The sequence below is a fragment of the Megalobrama amblycephala genome, linkage group LG24 (genome assembly GCF_018812025.1).
Source record: "Megalobrama amblycephala isolate DHTTF-2021 linkage group LG24, ASM1881202v1, whole genome shotgun sequence".
Taxonomy (NCBI): domain Eukaryota; kingdom Metazoa; phylum Chordata; class Actinopteri; order Cypriniformes; family Xenocyprididae; genus Megalobrama; species Megalobrama amblycephala.
The window spans coordinates 17,323,287-17,345,496 of NC_063067.1; the positions used below are offsets into that span (position 1 = coordinate 17,323,287).

General features: G+C 38.9%; 1 protein-coding gene across 1 annotated transcript in view; it reads left to right on the top strand.

The window, feature by feature from the left end:
• clstn1 (calsyntenin 1) overlaps positions 1-19,585 on the top strand; it is a 54,669-nt gene extending 35,084 nt beyond the window's left edge. The window contains 11 exon segments of the mRNA XM_048177499.1: positions 610-731; positions 1,375-1,537; positions 4,989-5,039; positions 6,727-6,884; positions 8,899-9,047; positions 9,226-9,464; positions 10,432-10,602; positions 10,789-10,934; positions 12,923-13,058; positions 13,491-13,675; positions 16,192-19,585. Coding sequence (XP_048033456.1) covers positions 610-731; positions 1,375-1,537; positions 4,989-5,039; positions 6,727-6,884; positions 8,899-9,047; positions 9,226-9,464; positions 10,432-10,602; positions 10,789-10,934; positions 12,923-13,058; positions 13,491-13,675; positions 16,192-16,386 — 1,715 coding nt within the window. The 3' untranslated portion in view covers positions 16,387-19,585.
• The last annotated feature ends 2,625 nt before the right edge of the window (positions 19,586-22,210 follow it).

Sequence of the window (22,210 nt, forward strand, 5' to 3'; positions counted from 1 at the left end):
TTTGTGACTTTTAGTTTTTATTTTCATTGTTTTTATAATTTATTTATAAAAATGTTTTTATTTTATTTCCCCCCCTTATGGTGTCATTTATGTTCACACACATATTCTGATATTAGTGTCATCCACACAAATTGTTGAACAAAATAATCATGTGTTATTATGTAATGATATATAATCATATTAATTGGTTTTATGGAGTAGTGTCCTTGGAGAAATATCACTGGAGAAGCATCTTCATAACATTTTTGAAGGTTATGAAATGGTTGCTTGTAATCACTCTGTGAATTGGGAATCTCACTCTCTGGTCATTGAAGCAAAATTCCCTGCGCTAGAAAAAGCTCATCTGCTGGGGCTTATGTAAGGCTGATTACATCACAGTTATGCCCCCGTTTATGGGAAGTTGCTTTATTGTTTTCTGGGAGAGTGTGGCTGCAGCAATCCGTGTACAGTGCAGCACAGTTTATATTAAATCCTTTCATCTGCGTCTGTGTGTGAAAAACTAAATATTATAACGTGCAATCTGTCATGTGATAAACAAGCGTATTAACATGAATTATCAGTGACAGAAGTGTGATTATTTTTTTATTCCTGTTTATGTGTCTTCTGCAGAAATGAATAGGCACCACTATTCGCTGTACGTACACAATTGTCGTCTTGTGCTGCTGCTGCGTCAGGAGCCCACCGAGTCTGAGAATTACAAACCGGCTGAATTCCACTGGAAACTCGATCAAGTGAGTCAACTTAAGGCCCTTCAGAAGCACTTAGTTTTGAAAGACTCCCTTGTGTTTTACTAAATACTATGTTTAGCCTGCTAGCAATGAATAGATCAGCTCATGTGTTAAATTAGGGCATAAACATACTTAAATTAAGCTGTTGCTCAATAACATTCTCTATCCAAATGGTCCACATGTGGCATGGACATATAAAAACTTCTGGATTACACAGAATTAAATATATATGCATTTATATATTTATTAGAAGACCAAATATGACCCCTGAGGACATAGTTTAGATTTAGAAGCATGCATTTTCAAACCAACAGATTTAGCTTTTATCAACCATTGTCGACATTTCAAAGCTTAAGGATTTTTACCTTAAGCTTAAGGATTGTTACATACTGTATATCTTTACATAAGGCAGGATATATATATAAAGTATATCCCTTGCTAGGGCATCATCATAACTGGGGTCCTTAGCTTTAAAAACCTTAAAAATCTTGTTTTAAGCAAATCTAACAGTTCTTTGTGGCTTAAGGAAGGTAAACTTAGGGTTTGTCCTCTCAATGTAAATTACCATTTAAGTTCTTCTGAATTCTTTTGCACTGATGCAGTCTGTAGTTAAACCAAGGCCCTGATCTAGTCTCTCTCCTTCCAGGTGTGTGATAAGGAATGGCATCACTACGTGTTGAACATCGAGTTCCCAGCAGTGACTTTGTTTGTGGATGGTGCCACCTTTGAGCCCTTCCTGGTCACGGAGGATTACCCTCTGCATGCCTCTAAGATTGAAACCCAGCTCACCATCGGCGCCTGCTGGCAAGGTACACTCGCTAATGATCTATTGATTCTCCTCACACACAATGATGCAATCTCAGGTTTAGACTTGAAACCTCTTTGTCCCTAGCCGCAGTTAAAATGTAAGCATGCTTTATATTAGTAAGTAGATTGCATTTGCAATTTGTAGAGTTGCTTATTTCATAACCCCAGTCATAGATGTAGTTTAAAATCTTTTGACACATGCCATAAATTAGATGATCTTAAAGAACTCATTAAATCAAAATCAGAGGTTTTGTTGCTGTTTAATAACAAATACTCTTGAATAATAATAATAATAATAATAATAATAAAATAATTAACATTATTATTATTAATAATAGCAACAACAATATTATTATATAATAATATTAATATTATATTACTAATTATATAAATAATATAATTATCTATCTATCTATCTATCTGTCGGTCTGTCTGTCTGTCTGCCACTCTGTCTGTTGCTCTGTCTGTCACACTTTCTGTTGCTCTGTCTGTCTGCCACTCTGTCTGTTGCTCTGTCTGTCTGCCACTCTGTCGTTCTGTCTGTCGCTCTGTCTGTCTGCCACTTTGTCGCTCTGTCTGTCTGTCACTCTGTCTGTTGCTGTCTGTCTGCCACTCTGTCTGTTGCTCTGTCTGTCTGCCACTCTGTCGTTCTGTCTGTCGCTCTGTCTGTCTGCCACTTTGTCGCTCTGTCTGTCTGTCACTCTGTCTGTTGCTGTCTGTCTGCCACTCTGTCTGTCGCTCTGTCTGTCTGCCACTCTGTCTGTTGCTCTGTCTGTTGCTCTGTCTGTCGCTCTGTCTGTCTGCCACTCTGTCGCTCTGTCTGTCTGTCACTCTGTCTGTTGCTCTGTCTGTCGCTCTGTCTGTCTGCCACTCTGTCTGTCGCTCTCTCTGTCTGCCACTCTGTCTGTCGTTCTGTCTGTCTGTCACTCTGTCTGTCTGTCGCTCTGTCTGTCTGTCGCTCTGTCTGTCGTTCTGTCTGTCGCTCTGTCTGTCTGTAGCTCTGTCTGTCTGCCACTCTGTCTGTTGCTCTGTCTGTCTGCCACTCTGTCTGTCGTTCTGTCTGTCACTCTGTCTGTTGCTCTGTCTGTCTGTCACTCTGTCTGTCGCTCTGTCTGTCTGTTGCTCTGTCTGTCTGCCACTCTGTCTGTCACTCTGTCTGTCTGTCGCTCTGTCTGTCGTTCTGTCTGTCGCTCTGTCTGTCTGTAGCTCTGTCTGTCTGCCACTCTGTCTGTCGTTCTGTCTGTCACTCTGTCTGTTGCTCTGTCTGTCTGTCACTCTGTCTGTCGCTCTGTCTGTCTGTTGCTCTGTCTGTCTGCCACTCTGTCTGTCTGCCACTCTGTCTGTTGCTCTGTCTGTCTGCCACTCTGTCGTTCTGTCTGTCGCTCTGTCTGTCTGCCACTTTGTCGCTCTGTCTGTCTGTCACTCTGTCTGTTGCTGTCTGTCTGCCACTCTGTCTGTTGCTCTGTCTGTCTGCCACTCTGTCGTTCTGTCTGTCGCTCTGTCTGTCTGCCACTTTGTCGCTCTGTCTGTCTGTCACTCTGTCTGTTGCTGTCTGTCTGCCACTCTGTCTGTCGCTCTGTCTGTCTGCCACTCTGTCTGTTGCTCTGTCTGTCGCTCTGTCTGTCTGCCACTCTGTCGCTCTGTCTGTCTGTCACTCTGTCTGTTGCTCTGTCTGTCGCTCTGTCTGTCTGCCACTCTGTCTGTCGCTCTCTCTGTCTGCCACTCTGTCTGTCGTTCTGTCTGTCTGTCACTCTGTCTGTCTGTCGCTCTGTCTGTCTGTCGCTCTGTCTGTCGTTCTGTCTGTCGCTCTGTCTGTCTGTAGCTCTGTCTGTCTGCCACTCTGTCTGTTGCTCTGTCTGTCTGCCACTCTGTCTGTCGTTCTGTCTGTCACTCTGTCTGTTGCTCTGTCTGTCTGTCACTCTGTCTGTCGCTCTGTCTGTCTGTTGCTCTGTCTGTCTGCCACTCTGTCTGTCACTCTGTCTGTCTGTCGCTCTGTCTGTCGTTCTGTCTGTCGCTCTGTCTGTCTGTAGCTCTGTCTGTCTGCCACTCTGTCTGTTGCTCTGTCTGTCTGCCACTCTGTCTGTCGTTCTGTCTGTCACTCTGTCTGTTGCTCTGTCTGTCTGTCACTCTGTCTGTCGCTCTGTCTGTCTGTTGCTCTGTCTGTCTGCCACTCTGTCTGTCTGCCACTCTGTCTGTTGCTCTGTCTGTCTGTCGCTCTGTCTGTCTGTTGCTCTGTCTGTCTTTTGCTCTGTCTGTCTGCCACTCTGTCTGTTGCTCTGTCTGTCTGTTGCTCTGTCTGTCTGCCACTCTGTCTGTCGTTCTGTCTGTCGCTCTGTCTGTCACTCTGTCTGTTGCTCTGTCTGTCTGTCACTCTGTCTGTTGCTCTGTCTGTCTGTCACTCTGTCTGTTGCTCTGTCTGTCTGCCACTCTGTCTGTCGTTCTATCTGTCGCTCTGTCTGTCGCTCTGTCTGTCTGTCACTCTGTCTGTCTTTCGCTCTGCCTGTCGCTCTGTCTGTCTGTCACTCTGTCTATTGCTCTGTCTGTCTGCCACTCTGTCTGTCGTTCTGTCTGTCGTTCTATCTGTTGCTCTGTCTGTCGCTCTGTCTGTCTGTCACTCTGTCTGTCTTTCGCTCTGCCTGTCTGCCACTCTGTCTGTCTGTGTCGCTCTGTCTGTCGCTCTGTCTGTCTGCCGCTCTGTCTGTCTGTGTCGCTCTGTCTGTCTGCCACTCTGTCTGTCTGTGTCGCTCTGTCTGTGTCGCTCTGTCTGTCTGTGTCGCTCTGTCTGTCTGTCGCTCTGTCTGTCTGTGTCGCTCTGTCTGTCTGTGTCACTCTGTCTGTCTGCCGCTCTGTCTGTCTGTGTCGCTCTGTCTGTCTGTGTCACTCTGTCTGTCTGTCGCTCTGTCTGTCTGTCGCTCTGTCTGTCGCTCTGTCTGTCTGTCACTCTGTCTGTCTGTCGCTCTGTCTGTCTGTCACTCTGTCTGTCTGTCGCTCTGTCTGTCTGTCTCGCTCTGTCTGTCTGTCGCTCTGTCTGTCTGTCTCGCTCTGTCTGTCTGTCGCTCTGTCTGTCTGTCTGTCACTCTGTCTGTCTGTCGCTCTGTCTGTCTGCCACTCTTGTGTCTGTCGCTCTGTCTGTCTGCCGCTCTGTCTGTCTGTGTCGCTCTGTCTGTCTGTGTCGCTCTGTCTGTCTGCCACTCTGTCTGTCTGTGTCGCTCTGTCTGTCTGCCACTCTCGTGTCTGCCGCTCTGTCTGTCTGTCGCTCTGTCTGCCGCTCTGTCTGTCTGTCGCTCTGTCTTTTTCACAACACTTTACAAATGTTTGTTCAATAAAATGTGCTCTAGAATGAGAACCATTTCATGGGGTCTTTAATGCATGACAATATGTATCAAGTGACTTTCTTTCCCTTGACTATATTGAGCCCTGGTCTTTCCCTGCTCTTCTGTCTTGCCTCCACAGACCTCTCAGGACATGACAATGATACTGAGACACTCTCAGAGCCTTTGACAGGTTGCCCATGTCTTTCCTGATCACCCCAATATGTCAATACGCACGTCTATAAACGGCCTGCGTGTATACGGTTCTTCTGCAGCGTGACATACGGCTGCGGGAGGACCGTATGTGCACAGCTTCAGTCTGCAACGGCATAACATTTGTAGCATGATGCGACTGAGTCGAGAGACGCCATGTCATAAACCCTGCCTGTCTTGTTCTTCATTTTGTTTTCTTAATTCATCAATCCAGCTCCATCTAATTTCAGTTTGCCTGCAGACCTGGAGAAGTACACAGCAGACACACAGTATATTACAAGCAAAACAAGTCCAACTGACCTTAGGGATCTGCATGTTTTTATGATAAATCAGAGGGTTTGGCTGCATTCCTTGCTGCGATTTGCAGGATTATTTATGCCAGTGGTATCAGTGCAGCAGACAGTGTCTCATTTCTCACTGTTTGACCTTGCTGCCTCTGCTTTACAGCATCACTCAGTGTCATATTACTGCTGAGGTCATTCTGACCGCTCCCACATCATCTCTGTGTCCTTCGGTTGCAGTCATAGTATAGAGGACATTACATGCAGCTAGAAACATACCACACTGTCATTTTCATCTTAAAGGGACAGTTCACCCAAAAATGAAAATTCTGTTGTTTCAAATGTATATCAAACAAAGATATATTTATTTTGTGGAACACGAAAATAGCATTTTAAAGAATCTTTACACATAGAACAACATCTTTCAAGCTCTAATTAGGAAAAGTAGTCCATGTGACTCATCCAAATTGAAAAATTATGCATTTTCATTATTAGATATTGCGTATATCTAAGCTTGTCACAGCATTTTATAATATGAATATAATATAATTAAATTAATGTATTATATAATTGATTATAAATAATATACACTACAGTTACAAAGTTTGAGGTCAGTAAGATTTTTTAATGTAATTAATACTTTTATTCAACAATTGATCAAAAGAGACTGTAAAGACATTGATAATTTTACCCCAAAAAAATCTATTCCAAAAAAAAAAAATGCTGTTTCTTAAACTTTCTCTTCATCAAAGAATCCTGAAAGAACCCAGCTTTGCCATCACAGGAATAAATTACATTTGAAAATATATTCATATTCAATATATAATCAAATATTTTAAATAAGACACTTCTCTCAAAAACATTAAAAATATATACTGACTTGAATTCTGAACTGTTTCAAATTACAAGTCAAATGGACCACTTTTATGAGTTTTTGTCTTTTTGGACAGATTTTTTTCAAAAATTTCTAAATAATCACATACTGCATTTGGAACAACATAATGACCAAATTTCCTTTTGGGTCACCTATTCCTTAAATGTTAATAACAAGAAGGTAGTTCAAAACACACATTTGCTGCTGAACCATTTAGAAATATGCAAATATGTGTAGATTTATTCAATCATGTTGCCTCATTTTTTATGTGCCTCTTTGTGTTCATTCCCATTCATTTGCCTTTTTTTTTTTTTCTCCCACCAAGAGTTGCATGAGCCCACAGGCCTGAATTAGGTCATCCATCATCCTGTGTGACACCAGGCGGCACCGGCACAGAACACATAACATGCATGAGCATCAGTCACGCGGCCTGTGCACACCAAGCATGCTTGAGTTCAACAGAGCATATGTTTGGTATCTAATAGGTACTGTCCCCCTCCTGGTTTGTGTAGGTGGCAGCGCCCGCATGACTCAGTATTTCCGGGGCAACCTGGCGGGACTCATGATCCGCTCCGGCAAACTGGAAAACAAGAAGGTTATTGACTGCCTGTACACCTGCAAGGAAGGTCTTGATGTGCAGCTTCCAGAGGAAGTGGCCTCTGCTGTGAAGGTAAGTGGATGTGAACTTTGAAGAACGCAAATTCAAACAATTCTTTGCTTCTTTTGGGCTATGCATATATATATGACATTTACAAACCCTGTACAACACTGTACAAATTGTGAATAAAAAAGGAATGCAATAATTTACAAATCTCATAAACTTATATTTTATTCACAATAGAATATAGATAACATATCAAATGTTGAAAGTGAGACATTTTGAAATGTCATACCAAATATTGGCTCATTTTGGATTTCATGAGAGCTACACATTCCAAAAAAGTTGGGACAGGTAGCAATAAGAGGCCAGAAAAGTTAAATGTACATATAAGGAACAGCTGGAGGACCAATTTGCAACTTATTAGGTCAATTGGCAACATGATTGGGTATAAAAAGAGCCTCTCAGAGTGGCAGTGTCTCTCAGAAGTCAAGATGGGCAGAGGATCACCAATTCCCCCAATGCTGCGGCGAAAAAAAGTGGAGCAATATCAGAAAGGAGTTTCTAATTGCAAAGTGTTTGAAGTTATCATCATCTACAGTGCATAATATCATCCAAAGATTCAGAGAATCTGGAACAATCTCTGTGCGTAAGGGTCAAGGCCGGAAAACCATACTGGATGCCTGTGATCTTCGGGCCCTTAGATGGCACTGCATCACATACAAGAATGCTACTGTAATGGAAATCACAACATGGGCTCAGGAATACTTCCAGAAAATATTGTTGGTGAACACAATCCACCGTGCCATTCCCTGTTGCCGGCTAAAACTCTATAGGTCAAAAAAGAAGCCATATCTAAACATGATCCAGAAGCGCAGGCGTTTTCTCTGGGCCAAGGCTCATTTAAAATGGACTGTGGCAAAGTGGAAAACTGTTCTGTGGTCAGACGAATCAAAATTTGAAGTTCTTTGTGGAAAACTGGGACGCCATGTCATCCGGACTAAAGAAGACAAGGACAACCCAAGTTGTTATCAGCGCTCAGTTCAGAAGCCTGCATCTCTGATGGTATGGGGTTGCATGAGTGCGTGTGGCATGGGCAGCTTACACATCTAGAAAGGCACCATCAATGCTGAAAGGTATATCCAAGTTCTAGAACAACATATGCTCCCATTCAGACGTCGTCTCTTTCAGGGAAGACCTTGCATTTTCCAACATGACAATGCCAGACCACATACTGCATCAATTACAACATCATGGCTGCGTAGAAGGAGGATCCGGGTAATGAAATGGCCAGCCTGCAGTCCAGATCTTTCACCCATAGAAAACATTTGGCGCATCATAAAGAGGAAGATGCGACAAAGAAGGCCTAAGACAGTTGAGCAACAAGAAGCCTGTATTAGACAAGAATAAGACAACATTTCTATTCCTAAACTTGAGCAACTTGTCTACTCAGTCCCCAGACGTTTGCAGACTGTTATAAAAAGAAGAGGGGATGCCACACAGTGGTAAACATGGCCTTGTCCCAACTTTTTTGAGATGTGTTGATGCCATGAAATTTTAAAATCAACTTATTTTTCCCTTAAAATGATAAATTTTCTAAACATTTGATATGTCATCTATGTTGTATTCTGAATAAAATATTGAAATTTGAAACTTCCACATCGTTGCATATTGTTTTTATTCACATTTTGTACAGTGTCCCAACTTTTTTGGAATCGGGTTTGTATTATAATGGGTTTATGTGAAGATTGTTTAAAGTTCACTTAAATTAAAAGTTATTTTTTTAAAGCCCAATAAATGTTGAAATTGATAGCTTTCAGTTATACTGTAATGTTGAATATCTATAATTCAAAAAAAAAAAAAAAATCATAGAGACATCAGCATTCGTATCAGTGATATTGGCCTTCATTCATAAAAGATGCCATTGTTTCTACATTAATTTGTTGAGTAACTGTGAAATTATTACAATATAAAAATATTAAAAACTCTTGCCAAAAGCAACATTTTCTTCTTTTTAGGTTTTTTTTTTTAACAATGACAGCACTGTTGGATATATATGGATATATGTTTCCCTGTCTTTCTCTAGGTGGAGTTTAACCCCAACCAGTCCTCTCTGAGCCTGGAGGGAGATGACATTGAGAGCTTTGAGAAGGTCATGCAGCACATCTCCTACCTGAACTCCCGGCAGTTCCCCACTCCAGGAATCCGCCATCTGCGTGTCACCACAACTGTCAAGTTAGTTTCCATTATTTCAATTCAGCTGCATCATACTATCTAGCCCCACCCACTTTATAATATTATTGTTCCAAAATAACTAACAAAATAGAAAAGCTAAAATAAGTGATCTTGTCATACTTTTAGTGTAGTCATAATAGTGAATGTATTATTATTTATCTGCTTTGTAATTCTATAGATGCTTCAATGAGGAGACGTGCATCTCCGTGCCAGACTCTGAAGGCTATGTGATGGTTCTCCAGCCAGAGGAGCCAAAGATCAGCCTCAGTGGAATTGACCATTTTGCCCGTGGAGCAGCTGAATTTGAGAGCACGGAGGGTGTTACACTCTTCCCTGAGCTGCGTATCGTCAGTACCATCACTCGTGAGGTGGAGGTGGAAGCTGAGACCGAGGCCGAAGGCGAGGATGATCCCACAGGTATGCTGGGAATGTGAAATTCACATATTTTGCTGAGAAAGCTGGAAAGAGAGAAAATGGATCATAAAAGTGGAAAAAAAGTTGTAGGATAACCATCAGAAAACAGATTAACTGGGAGTAGTTTCTTCTTTGCAAGAGGAATTACTTGACAAAACAGTTCAACGTAAAATGAAAATGATGTTGTAATATGGCTTGCAAAAAAACATGTAGCAAAAAGCATTATGCTACTTTTCTCTATGCAAGAGACCCCATGTATGCAAGAGTCAAAGTAAAACAGGCTTGAACGACAATTAAATGGACACGGAGAAGTGATTAAACTGTTTAATATTTTGGAAGTTAATGCTTAAATAAGTGCTAGACATACTGATGTTGTCACCTGTAGGAGTCTGTGAATGGATTCTGGGATGAAATTTATAGCATATGTTTAAGGGAAAAAAGAAAGTCAAGAGGTTTTCTCTTAGCTCATGATTTTTATTTTTTTAAGATTTAATGCATTGCAAGTATGGAAAGAAGGGAAATGGATAATGAAAGAGAAAGAAAATTGTAGGATAAGCATCATAAAATCCCCATTGACTGCAAGAGAAATTATTTACAGGGACAGTTCACCCATTAATGAAAATTCTGTCAGAATTGATTCCAAACCGGTATGACATTTTTGTATGGGAAAGTGCTAGAAAAACTGATGTTGTCATCCGTAGGAGTCTATATATAATGGATTCTTGGATGAACTGAATAGCTTAGCTTTAGGAAAAGACAGTCTAAGAGGTTTTCTCTTGACTCATGTTTTTATTTGACATTTTAGTGCATTGTAAGTATTTCTTAGATTACTTTATTCCTCCAAATCAATATTTGCCATAAAAATGCATGGTGGACTGATTCTGAACATTCAAGTCTTTCCAAGATTAAATTCAATCAAATGGAGAGGCTCTGATCTGACTTACTGACAGATGGCTTTTGTTTTTGGCAGTGCAAGAGACGGTGGTATCTGAGGAGATCATGCATAACTTGGACACGTGTGAGGTGACTGTAGTGGGAGATGATCTGAATGGAGATCATGAGAGTTTGGAGGTGGATCTGGCCCAAATCCAGCAGAGAGCTCTGGAGATGAGCTCTTCTAACGTGGGCATGGTCATCACAGGTACTCATCCATCTGTATCAACAAACAACTGATATGTAGTTGCATGCAATGTGTTGGATTATATTTGTGAGTTTTGTTCACAGTAGTTTATATTCAGTATCTGGCTGATTGACTGATCTATTGGCAATAAAAGCTTCTGTACTCTAATCTTAACAACATATGGTTAAATTTTGTCTCTGTCCACAGGGGTTAACACCATGGCAAACTATGAACAGGTCCTCCACCTGATCCGCTACAGGAACTGGCACACAGAGGCTCTTTTTGACAGGAAGTTTAAACTTGTCTGCTCTGAACTCAATGGCCGCTACATCAGCAATGAATTCAAAGTCGAGGTATGGCTGACCGCACACTGTCCTCTGTGTCATAATTTATTACATACCACAGTACTTACAGTTACATCTAAGAAAGTTTAACACACACACACACACACACACACACACACACTACCTTTTAAAAGTTTGGGGTCAGTAAGAGTTTTTTGGTAAGACATTAAAACTTGTACAAAATTTGTATTGGATGCATTAAATGGATGTATTAAAAGGATGTATTTGATCAAAAGTGGCAGTAAAGACACATTTATTATTATCAGTGTTGAAAAGCTTGTGCTTCTTAATGTTTTTTTTGGAAACTTGGATTTTTTTTTCAGTATTCTTTGATGAATAGAAAGTTCAAAAGAGGCATTTATGCTATTTGTTGGCAAATATTGATTATAATGTTACAAAATATTTCCATTGCAAATTGCATAAATGCTTTTCTTTTGAACTTTCTATTCATCAAAGAATACTGAAAAAAAAATTCAGTTTCCAAAAAAATATTAAGAAGCACAAGCTTTTCAACACTGATAATAATAATAATAATAATAAATGTTTCTTGAGCACCAAATCAACATCTTTAATGATTTCTGAAGGCTGGATTAAAATTTGCCAAAAATTGCATCACAGGAATATATTTCTGTTTTTACTGTGTTTTTGATCAAATAAATGCAGCCTTGATGAGAATAAGACCGACCCCCAAAACTTTTGAATGGTAGTGTAAATATTGAACAAATTAAATATAATATTTTTTTAATAATACAACTAATATATATATATATATATATATATATATATATATATATATATATATATATTTATTTATTTATTTTTATTATTATTATTAGGAGTGCAAAACTTACAACATAGGGTGAACACAAAACACAACAACAAAACATAAAAACAACAATAAAACAGCAGTGATAGTAACAGCAATGAAAAATAAGCAGAAATGACAAATAACAATAGTAATAGTAGAAGTATTTAAACAGTAATAGCATGTATAATAATGATAATATTTTGTGATGATGGCAACAGTAGTATCAGTAATGATAATAACAGTAATAATTACAATAATGATACTAAAGATGGTGATGATAAGTTTTGTTGACGGCAATAGTAATATCAGTAACAATAATAGATAACATTGATAATAATAACAGTAGTGGTATTAATACTGAAGATGGTGACGATAATATTTGTGTTGACAGAAAAAGTAAAATCAATAATAATAATAATAACATTTGTATCAATAATAATTGCAACAGTAATAATAGTAATACTAAATATGGTGATGATGCTAATTTTGTATTGACAATACAACTGCAATAGTAATAATTTAATAACATTAATAACAACAACAACAACAACAGTAATGCTAAAGATGGCGATGATGATAATGTTTTGCGATGACGGGACAGTGATATCAATAATAATAATAATAATAATAACAATAATAACAATAATAAAAAAAATGACAGTAATAATGAAATCATGACACATACCTAAACACATACCACACCTCTCCTAGTTTCGTCAGTGTGCTGTTTTTTTTTTTTTTTTTTTCTATTTTTTAAGGTTAAAATTAATTAAAGCTTATATAATAAGCTTTTAGTTTTTACTATAGTTTTAATATTTTTTATTATATGTTTATATACAAATATATAAATCATAAGAATCACTGGTTAATTTTTTAAGGGTACAGTAAATATAAAAATGCTATATATAAGGCTATATCAAAATAAGCCAAATAAGGATATGCAAAGATTCTGTAGCAAGTTGTATTGTACTGACTGCACTGATTGCATTATTTGTGTATCTTTTTATAACTTTTATTGAATCATTTTTATTCGCTGCTTTTATTGTTATTTTGTAATTATTTTAATTCCTTTTTTATATAAAGCACTTTGAATTACCATTGTGCATGAAATATGCTATATAAATACACTTGCCATACTGTACTGTGCAGATGGCAGCTGTGTGACCGTCTTTATCTTTTATGTAATCAGGTCAACGTGATCCATACAGCAAACCCCATGGATCATGCCAATAATGCTATGGTACAACCTCAGTTCATTAACCAAGTACAGCACGCTTCAGTGGACCTGTCTGGACACAACCTGGCCAACACACATCAAGCCTCAGGTATACCTTCTTTATTCCTCTGTTTCCTTCTCCACCCCTCCTCTAATCCATCTGTTCAGCTTCTCTTAAAGATAAAGACATTTCATTGGCTGCTTCATCTCTCACAGTATCTCTCCTAGATTACAGCACTAATCTCTCATTAAAGATAATCCAGACTTTGTAATCAAATGAATAATCTGTTAAATGTCAAGCTCAAAACTGAATTAAGTTTCTTTCCATGAGTTTTTCCGCAGCTTAAGGTCAATTTAAAAAGTAGGGCAGTTATGGAGCACCGTGTACTTAGCCTGTTTTTAATGGCGTGCTTTTAGGGATTATATACGAGTGCTGTCTACAACATCTGGACAGCCGGCGAGGGGCACCTGAGACAACCTCTTTTAGTTTTTTTCCACCCTAAATACCCAATGCTAATCTGTGTCCCTCCACTCTTCACAGTTGTCCCCAGTGCCGCCACCATCGTTATTGTTGTATGCGTAAGCTTCCTGGTGTTTATGATCATCCTGGGCGTGTTCCGTATCCGTGCTGCCCACCAGAGCACAATGAGGGACCAGGAAAATGGCAAAGAGAACGAGATGGACTGGGATGACTCGGCCCTCACCATCACGGTCAACCCAATGGAGGTGCGTTCTTAAAACAGAGCTCGCTCAGACCTCTCAGAACACTCATACATAGTTAATGCAGCAGAGGGCTGAACCCTTCAAAAACTCACTGCACTGTTGTAAAAATACACTGTTATTATAACCATCCCTCCTTCTTCTGTGCATTTGTCCACTAAAATAGATTTTCTTTTAACTGAACTGTATGCAGTATTTGCTGTATGGTTACTGAGTATTATTAAACTAGAACATTTCATAGATACTGACCTTATAGAGAGATCATTAGCTGTGGTCCATAAAGCACAGGCCTCCACTATAGAGGGTAGGGATGAAATAAACCATCTGTTTTTGCAAACAGGCCTTGTGTGTGTGTGTGTGTGTGTGTGTTCTTGTGTTTATGAGGACACAATTTTGTATTATTATATGGGTATTACAACATAAACATGGTTTACGAGGACACTTTCTGTGTCCTCGTAAACCAGATGGCTTAAAAAATGCCAAAAGTTTTCTGTGGTGGGTTGGGTTAGTGTAAGGGGATAGAATATACAGTTTGTACAGTATAAAAATGATTACATCTATGGAGAGTCCCCATAAACCACATATACAAGTATGAATGTGTGTATACAGGGCTTGACATTAACAACCGCCACACTAACCACTTTGGGGGGTTGAATTTTTTATATAATTATATACAGGGTTTTTTTTTTTGTTGTTGAAAATTTGTAAAAAAAACTATTTTTTGGCAGCAGTTACAGAAACATATATACAAAAAATCTTCTGATTTAACCTTGAGATTTGAAGTATTAGATAGCTTTTATATTTAGATATTGCACCACTATTTACAATGACACTAATAATTCTTAATTTCTGATAGGAATGCAAAATCAAGTTGGTAGTTATTAATAGAATAATGAGACACAACCCTCTACATTCAATCACAGTGCATACACATACAAACTTTTAGTTCAAAAGTGCGCACATTTGTAGAAATACACGTTTACCTCAGATTTCATTAGATAGAATATAATCCGGGTGGTACACAGGGTTTCATAAGGGGGGGTACGGGGCTACGCATGTTTGGTAATTTCATGAATTAACTTACAACAGAACAACGACGGTCATTGCTCGTAGTTTTTTTTTGCGCTTTATTTAAGCTATAATAAAGTAATATGCAACGCGCCGGCGCAGCAATTCGTGAGTGAATTTGCGCAGCAATCCACGAGCACAGTATAATGGCTGATTGGACAGTCATGTAAAGTTTTACCGACATAGCCTGACAACATCTCATCTGACCGCAGTTCACTGTTGTTCAAGTGAAGCTCCCTCGTAGTCACTGTAGCCTACCTTTTCCGCGCTCGTTTGACTTGCGCCTGGCGCTGAGGTGAAGTCGGAATGCGCGTCTGAAAAGTGTCCCGTTTGTTGTGGTCATAAAGAGACAGTTCTATATAAACGCAGCGTTTTACTTGATGTTTTAAAAAAAAAGATTTTTTATTTTTGGTATTTTATATGCTCTGTTGGTGGTTTGTGGAGTAGCATCACCCGGGGGGATATATATATTTTTTTTATAGACCAGAAGGGGGGAATCCCCCCATCCCCCCCATCCCCCCCTACAAATCCCACCCTGATTATATACATTTTTCAGTTGTTGTCTTTTAAAAGGCATCTGAAATAATAAACTAAGTTCCGCAGAATAGATAAACGATATTACCTGCACTTTCTCGTTCTCTTATCTCCTGACAGCGAGTTGACACACACACCCGCCTTCTCTCACTCACTCATTTACAGGGCTTGAATTTAGGTGTGGGATTGCGCATAATTTTACACATTCCCGCAGATTTTGTGCTCACACCCAAAGTGGGTGCACATAAAGCCGCCTTTCAGTACTTAATTGAGTTTTTTTCGCTGCTTATTGCTTAAACAGCTCCAAAATAATGTAAAAATGGCGGTCTTGGGGAGTACTCATGTAAATACAGTCAGTTATGTTTTAAGTGAACAAAATGAGAAAGAAAAATGTCAAAATGGCGGTCTTGGCGAGTATTATTATGAGATTATATTAAAAATATCTATATGGCAGTTTTTCCCCATGGTATCAATGTCAAAATTGTGGTCAGTGAAAATACTGAGTGGCTAGTACTTTGGAAAACCACTAGCCACAGCGGCTGGTGAGTAAAAAAGTTAATGTCGTGTGTGTGTAGCGTGTGCTAGATTTACTTCATTTGCATTCACATTCGCATAATTTATATTTTAAAATAATATAATTTCACTTACTAAAAAGGATTAGATATTTTATCTGTTTACTTGCATGTCATGTGACCATTAGCCAACATCAGAGAACTGTGAATAGCATGTGTTTTTAAGCTATTAAAATATTAAATAAAAATTTCAGGGGGGTCTAGGGGTTTCAGCTGACAAAAAAAATTCAGCAACCCCTGCTCTTAAAAAAATAAAAAAAAAATAAGAAGAATTTGATTCCTCATGAATCAACTCTACAGACACCTTTTATGCAGTTTAAAGAACCTCCAGTTGTCTTTTTCTCTTAGACTTACGAAGACCAGCACAGCAGCGAAGAGGAAGGAGATGAGGAAGAGGAAGAGAGCGAGGACGGAGAGGAGGAAGACGATATCACCAGCGCAGAGTCAGACAGCAGTGAAGACGAGGGCGGCGAACAGGAAGACCAGCAGGGTTCGAGCAGACAGCAGCAGCTGGAGTGGGACGACTCTACCCTCAACTACTGATCCTCCCAAACACACAGTACACACTACTTTAAGATCACACACACTCACACACAATGACAAATCCACCCCTGCACAGTCACGTCCCTCTGCCAATAGGGACGCCCATGTTCCCCTTACCTAAGGAGCCATGCGTAAAAACGCTGAAAACTAAACGATTATATGATATATGTACAATATAAATGCAAATATATCCGGTGTCTGTCGTGACAGGTGTTGCAGTCCGCTTCATTTCCACCCGCCGAGGCTTCCCTACCGACATCTTATCGTGGTGGTATTCAGTGTAGTATAGTATCACAGATATCTCAATACAAGTTCCTAATTTATTGAATCTTTTTCTGTCCTTTCCAAGGGAGTCCTGGCATACATTTACATTTCCTTTAAGCCGTGTTCGGACACGTCCCTGCACTTTTACTTTCAAGTCGAGCTCCGAGAATGATTTAATGTATATTCCTTGCACCTGACGTTTTAGGTTGATTTGCTCGGTAAATTTAGAGGGAAAAACTCTTCGACGCTTTCCGATCACTTTTTTTCCTCTTTATATTGCATGGCAAGATTTGCAATCATTGGTATGGAAGAATACAACTGCTTTTTGATATTTTGTAAATAAGACGAAACCATGTAATTAGTCAATGTGTTAGTGAAAGCCTAACCAACGGTCAGACACAGTACCTGCTGTAGAATATTTATGTCAGATGCTCTTAGCATGTTTCAGAAACCTTTGGTAAATCTCCTGCTCGTACAAAAGACGTCCGCTTCATAGAGAGAAACCCATGACAGAGGCTGAGGTTTCTGTGGCAAAGTGTCATTCATTTTGTCTTTTCTCTTGGAGGTGGGTGCGCATCTTTTTGTTTCGTTCCGTTTTGTTTTGTTTCGTACTGTTGGGTGGGCGTGGAGTTGGTTCAGTGCTTCGGCTTTACATATGCTAATTCTAGCTGGGCTTGCAATGGCACAAATGCTACACCAAGGCTTCAATGTTTTTAAATCAGTGACGTTTTGGGGACTAATAATCACATACAAGTGATGAATATACAGTTGTTTTTTTCACGTGGTACTGTATGTTGTACAGTTTAGACACTGCAGTTATTTAAGCCATTCTTAAGTGATAGTGCTTGTATTTTCTGTAACAAATAGAGACCAATTGGAATCACAGTATGCACTCTAATAACCCAGTCTGAATAACATTTATGAGTGAAATGACATGGAAAATGGGTGCGCTGGTGATTATCGACAATATGAGCATTGCAACGTCTGTTTTGTTCCGTTCTAACAGACCTCTGTTGCTAAAATACTGGCTTAAGATGTTTTTTTTTTGTTTTTGTTTTTGCAAATTCAGGGTTACCCCATGTTGTTCTTGTCATTTCGAGGCCCCTAAAAGCATTAAAAGGGCTAATTTGCCTATCACAACGCATTAAATGAAATCAATTTCAACTGTTGAAAGCGTAAAAAAAATATTTTTGCAGTATGGTCGATAGATTTTATTGTACATGGAACTGTACTGTAGAGTTGTGTAAAGATATTTGTTTACATTTGGTAAACTTTTATTCCTTTTTGGTGACGCTATCAATCTACTCCAGATTTGCAGGTCATTTCTCCTCGTAGTTGCTCTCAGATCCATGTCATAGTTTCATTTTCTTACTTTTCTTACTGTGATTGGACATTTCGAAAATGGTCAGTTATTGGGGAAAATAATATTCCGTTCCCGTTGGGCTTGAAAAAGAATGTTAATTATTTAGGAGATTGTACATTGTTTGATTGTTTAGTAAAGACGGACGTGAAGCTTTAGGGTACTTCATTCAGACCTTTTTTTTGTTGTTGTTGTTGTTGTTGTTGTTTACATGCATGACTATTCTCAGTTTAAGGCCTAAGCTACAAGGCTTTGTTGTGATTGGTGGTATGAATATAATTTTACGTTATGTCAGAAAAGGTACAAATGCGGGAAGTTGTCGAGAAGGTCTATTTTTGTGACCCGTGAAAGGGCGATGGGAGATTTGTCAGTTATTTCTTTGTAGGTTTTAGTTTTTGTTACATGTTTTGGTTATCAGGTCCCCCTCAAAATTGACAGGACCTTTTAAAGAGAGGTCCAGATTTCAGCTGGTGGAGTTGGGAGTGCCTTTTGCCTATCACAGCGCATTAATAACACAACTAACCAAACACTCATCCATGCCATTTTAGTTGTTGCAATTTTCTCATTTTATAATTATTATTTAATATTAGATTTCGTACAGGTATGGGGAAGTGATTTTAACTTTGGTTTTATTTCATTTTCTGTTATGATAGGGATCAACAGCTAGTTTTATCAAGAGTGGACGTTTTAATTGTCCAGCATAGATGTCTTGTGTTCATGTTGATGTGTAGAGAAAATAGGTCCATACTGTATCATCAATGAATATTGTACTAAATCATGTTTGAGGAAATCCACTTTGAAAAGATGTACATTATTATAGGCAGCATATGTGGGTATGATTTTAACAATATGTGTATAGGTGATCTTGAAGTGTATCTCCTGGTGAGGGCAGCATGAAATTCACAAGAACCAGATACATAATGATTCCTCACACAAATGTAAGAGCCTCTCACGGTGTATTCTCAACTTACAATCATTTTGAAAACGTTTGATCGATGTAGACCATTCCATGAGACCAAATTTAGTATAATCAATGTTTGTACTGAAAATCGCACAATTGTTTGTATCTTCCCTCCTTTCCCCTGATGCAAATATTCATCCGCAGTTTCTCAAGGGAAAATCATGTGAAATGTATTTCAAACGATGTGATTTTGTCATGTGCTTTTGATGATTTCAAGACACTGGCACAGAAACTTTCCATAATAAATAACCTGAGACTGTGCCGAGTGTGAACGGCTGCAGATGGTGAGTATGTAACAGGGCATTGTCTTTGCATGTATAACACAGATATAAATATTTCCTGTAACTGGCACATGGTACTGTGGGATTGGAATGGTGTAGATAGGTCAGGAGACTGGTAATACTACTGAATCAAAAATGATCTGTCACAGATTTGCAGCCTTCAGTGATCATTGTTCACGTTTTGAATTTTATTTTTTTGCTCTAGAAATGGGGATGTTGTAGAACTGTTGGATGCTGCCTTCCAGCTCATTCACTTTTCTATTATTCAGAGGAATAATTATAGTGAAGTTGATGCTTGCTCATGAACAAAATAAAGGATGAGATGGGAATAAAGTTGTGTCGGAGTTCAGATTATTTCATTTGATAATTATATATGCCACACACAATTTCTATGCCCACTTTGACCATAGCTATATATATATATGTAATTTGATAATATTATAAACATAGTATAGCATTCAGTAACCTCTACATAGTCATCTGTTATAGAGTTTAAAAGCAGCATTAAAAATACATCATTAATCCTCTAACATCCTCATACTTCAAAGTTTGAAGAAAAGAAATACGTTTCCTTACCCGAAGGATTTTTAATCATTCACCATGATGTTTCCTCAGGCATTTCATCTTTCACGGTGTAGGACGGTGAATTACAGACCACAGTAATGCTGCCACCTAGTGCTTGAAAACTGAAAAATGTTCATATCTACAATTTATAAAAACCTTTCAATGAGGCCTAAAGGTTAAGAGCAGAAAATGGCAGTATGGCACACTTCATATGCACTTGGACGCTGAGTGCGCGTGGTCGTGAAGTCTACGAGACTGTAGACTAGAGTACCTTTTTTCATTACAGTTTTCATAAGGGTGCTTGCGAGCTACACGCCCTTGATGCGCACTTTTGTCAACTCCACAGCAGACTTCTTCCCGGCAATCAAAGCGGCATTACATCATGAAAGTGCGGACTCGTAGGAAAATGCTGCCTTCTGAGGACACATTTCAAGGTAGTAAGGCATCAAGGCACGTCCGAATCCAATGTTAGCTTCACTTCCTGTCTCATGAGATACCTTCCTCAGATCGATTTTTGAAGGAAGCATAGATGTATCCTTAGCTGCGTTTGGTATCCCACAATCCTGTGCTTTCCATTCTGTGACACTTGAGCTAGAAAAATAAAGATGGCGTCCGAAAGTTGCGTTTGCTGCTCAGTTTGTGTGTAAATGTACTATTTTGACCAACATATTTCAATTTTGATATCATTTCTATCGAGAAATTACTACTGTAGTAATTAATTATTTGTTTAGTTCTCACCAAAGCCCGCACTATATTGCTGTAGATCATTAAACTGTTACACTGCCTCAGAAGTCTGTCTGAAATCAGTTTCGTGAGGTCCTTCATGCACAAACGCTGCCGTACAAGTCATTCTCTTATAAGACAGCGAGGCAGCAAGACAGCTACCTAGGTTTTCGGACGCAGCCCACTAGTGTTTAGGGTGCCCATTTGGAACAGGGCCGAAGCCAGGTAATATCATAGTAAAATTATTACTTTGACGGCGTGTGTATTTATTTTATGTTAAATGGGCAGTGTGGAATTTTATATAGTCTATAAATATTTACATATTGATTTTCTAACAATCACAATCCAGTCTGTAATGGAATTCAAAGCTGTTTTTGACATCTTCCAATCCAATATGCAATGTGACAAAATAAGGCACTTTTGTACATACAGAAAACACTGACAATTTATCAGATGTTGATCATCAAATATATTCAAATACAAAATATTTACAAATATCACAACTGGTTAAAAAAGTAATGACAAACAAAATTAAAAAGGCATAGTAATTACACTCTGTTACTATCAAATACTAGTACCAAAAGGCTTATTGTCAGACAACTTGATAACAAGGTTAATAAATTACATTGCAACCAGAGGGTTAAAATGAATCAGGATCATTTTGAATAAAGGCAATCTCACCTCTCTGTATTCAGAAAATAAGAACTGTTCTAAAATGCGCTTTCATGTGTAAATGTTTGAGACATTTGACTGAAAATGTAAACATGTTTTTCAGTGAAACATAAAATGAATAGGATGTATACAATACAAATAACTGCCTGATGACTCCCAACATAGATACTTAAAGGGATAGTTCACCCAAAAATGAAAATTTGATGTTTATCTGCTTACCCCCAGGGCTTCCAAGAAGCAGGTGACTTTGTTTCTTCAGTAGAACACAAATGATGATTTTTAACTCCGACCGTTTCGGGTCTGTCAGTCGTATAATGCATGTCAATGGGAACTCCATCTAAAAGAGTAAAAAAAAACATGCACAGACAAATCCAAATTAAACCTTGCGGCTCGTGATGACACATTGATGTCCTAAGACACGAAAAGATCGGTTTGTGTGAGAAACCGAACAGTATTTATATCATTTTTTACCTCTAATACACCACTATGTCCAACTGCCTTTAGCATCCGGTGTGTGAGGTCTGAAAACGCATTCTGATGCCGGAAGTGATCTCTCATGCGTAGATGTCAATGAGTGCGAGAGGTCACTTCTGTTGTCAGAGTTCATTCAGACCTCACACACCGGATGCTCAAGGCAGTTGGACATAGTGGTGTATTAGAGGAAAAAATGATACTGTTCGGTTTCTTGCAGAAACCGATCTTTTCGTGTCTTAGGACATCAATGTGTCGTCACGAGCCGCAGGGTTTAATTTGGATTTGTCTGTGCATGTTTTTTTTTTTACTCTTTTAGATGGAGTTCCCATTGCCATGCATTATACGACTGACAGACTGCAACGTTTGGAGTTAAAAATCACCATTTGTGTTCTACTGAAGAAACAAAGTCACCTGCTTCTTGGAAGCCCTGGGGGTAAGCAGATAAACATCAAATGTATCAGTTAAGTGACCAGATGCCAATTCTGTTCCTAAGTGTAGAAATTGCAACCACTGTTAAAATCATAA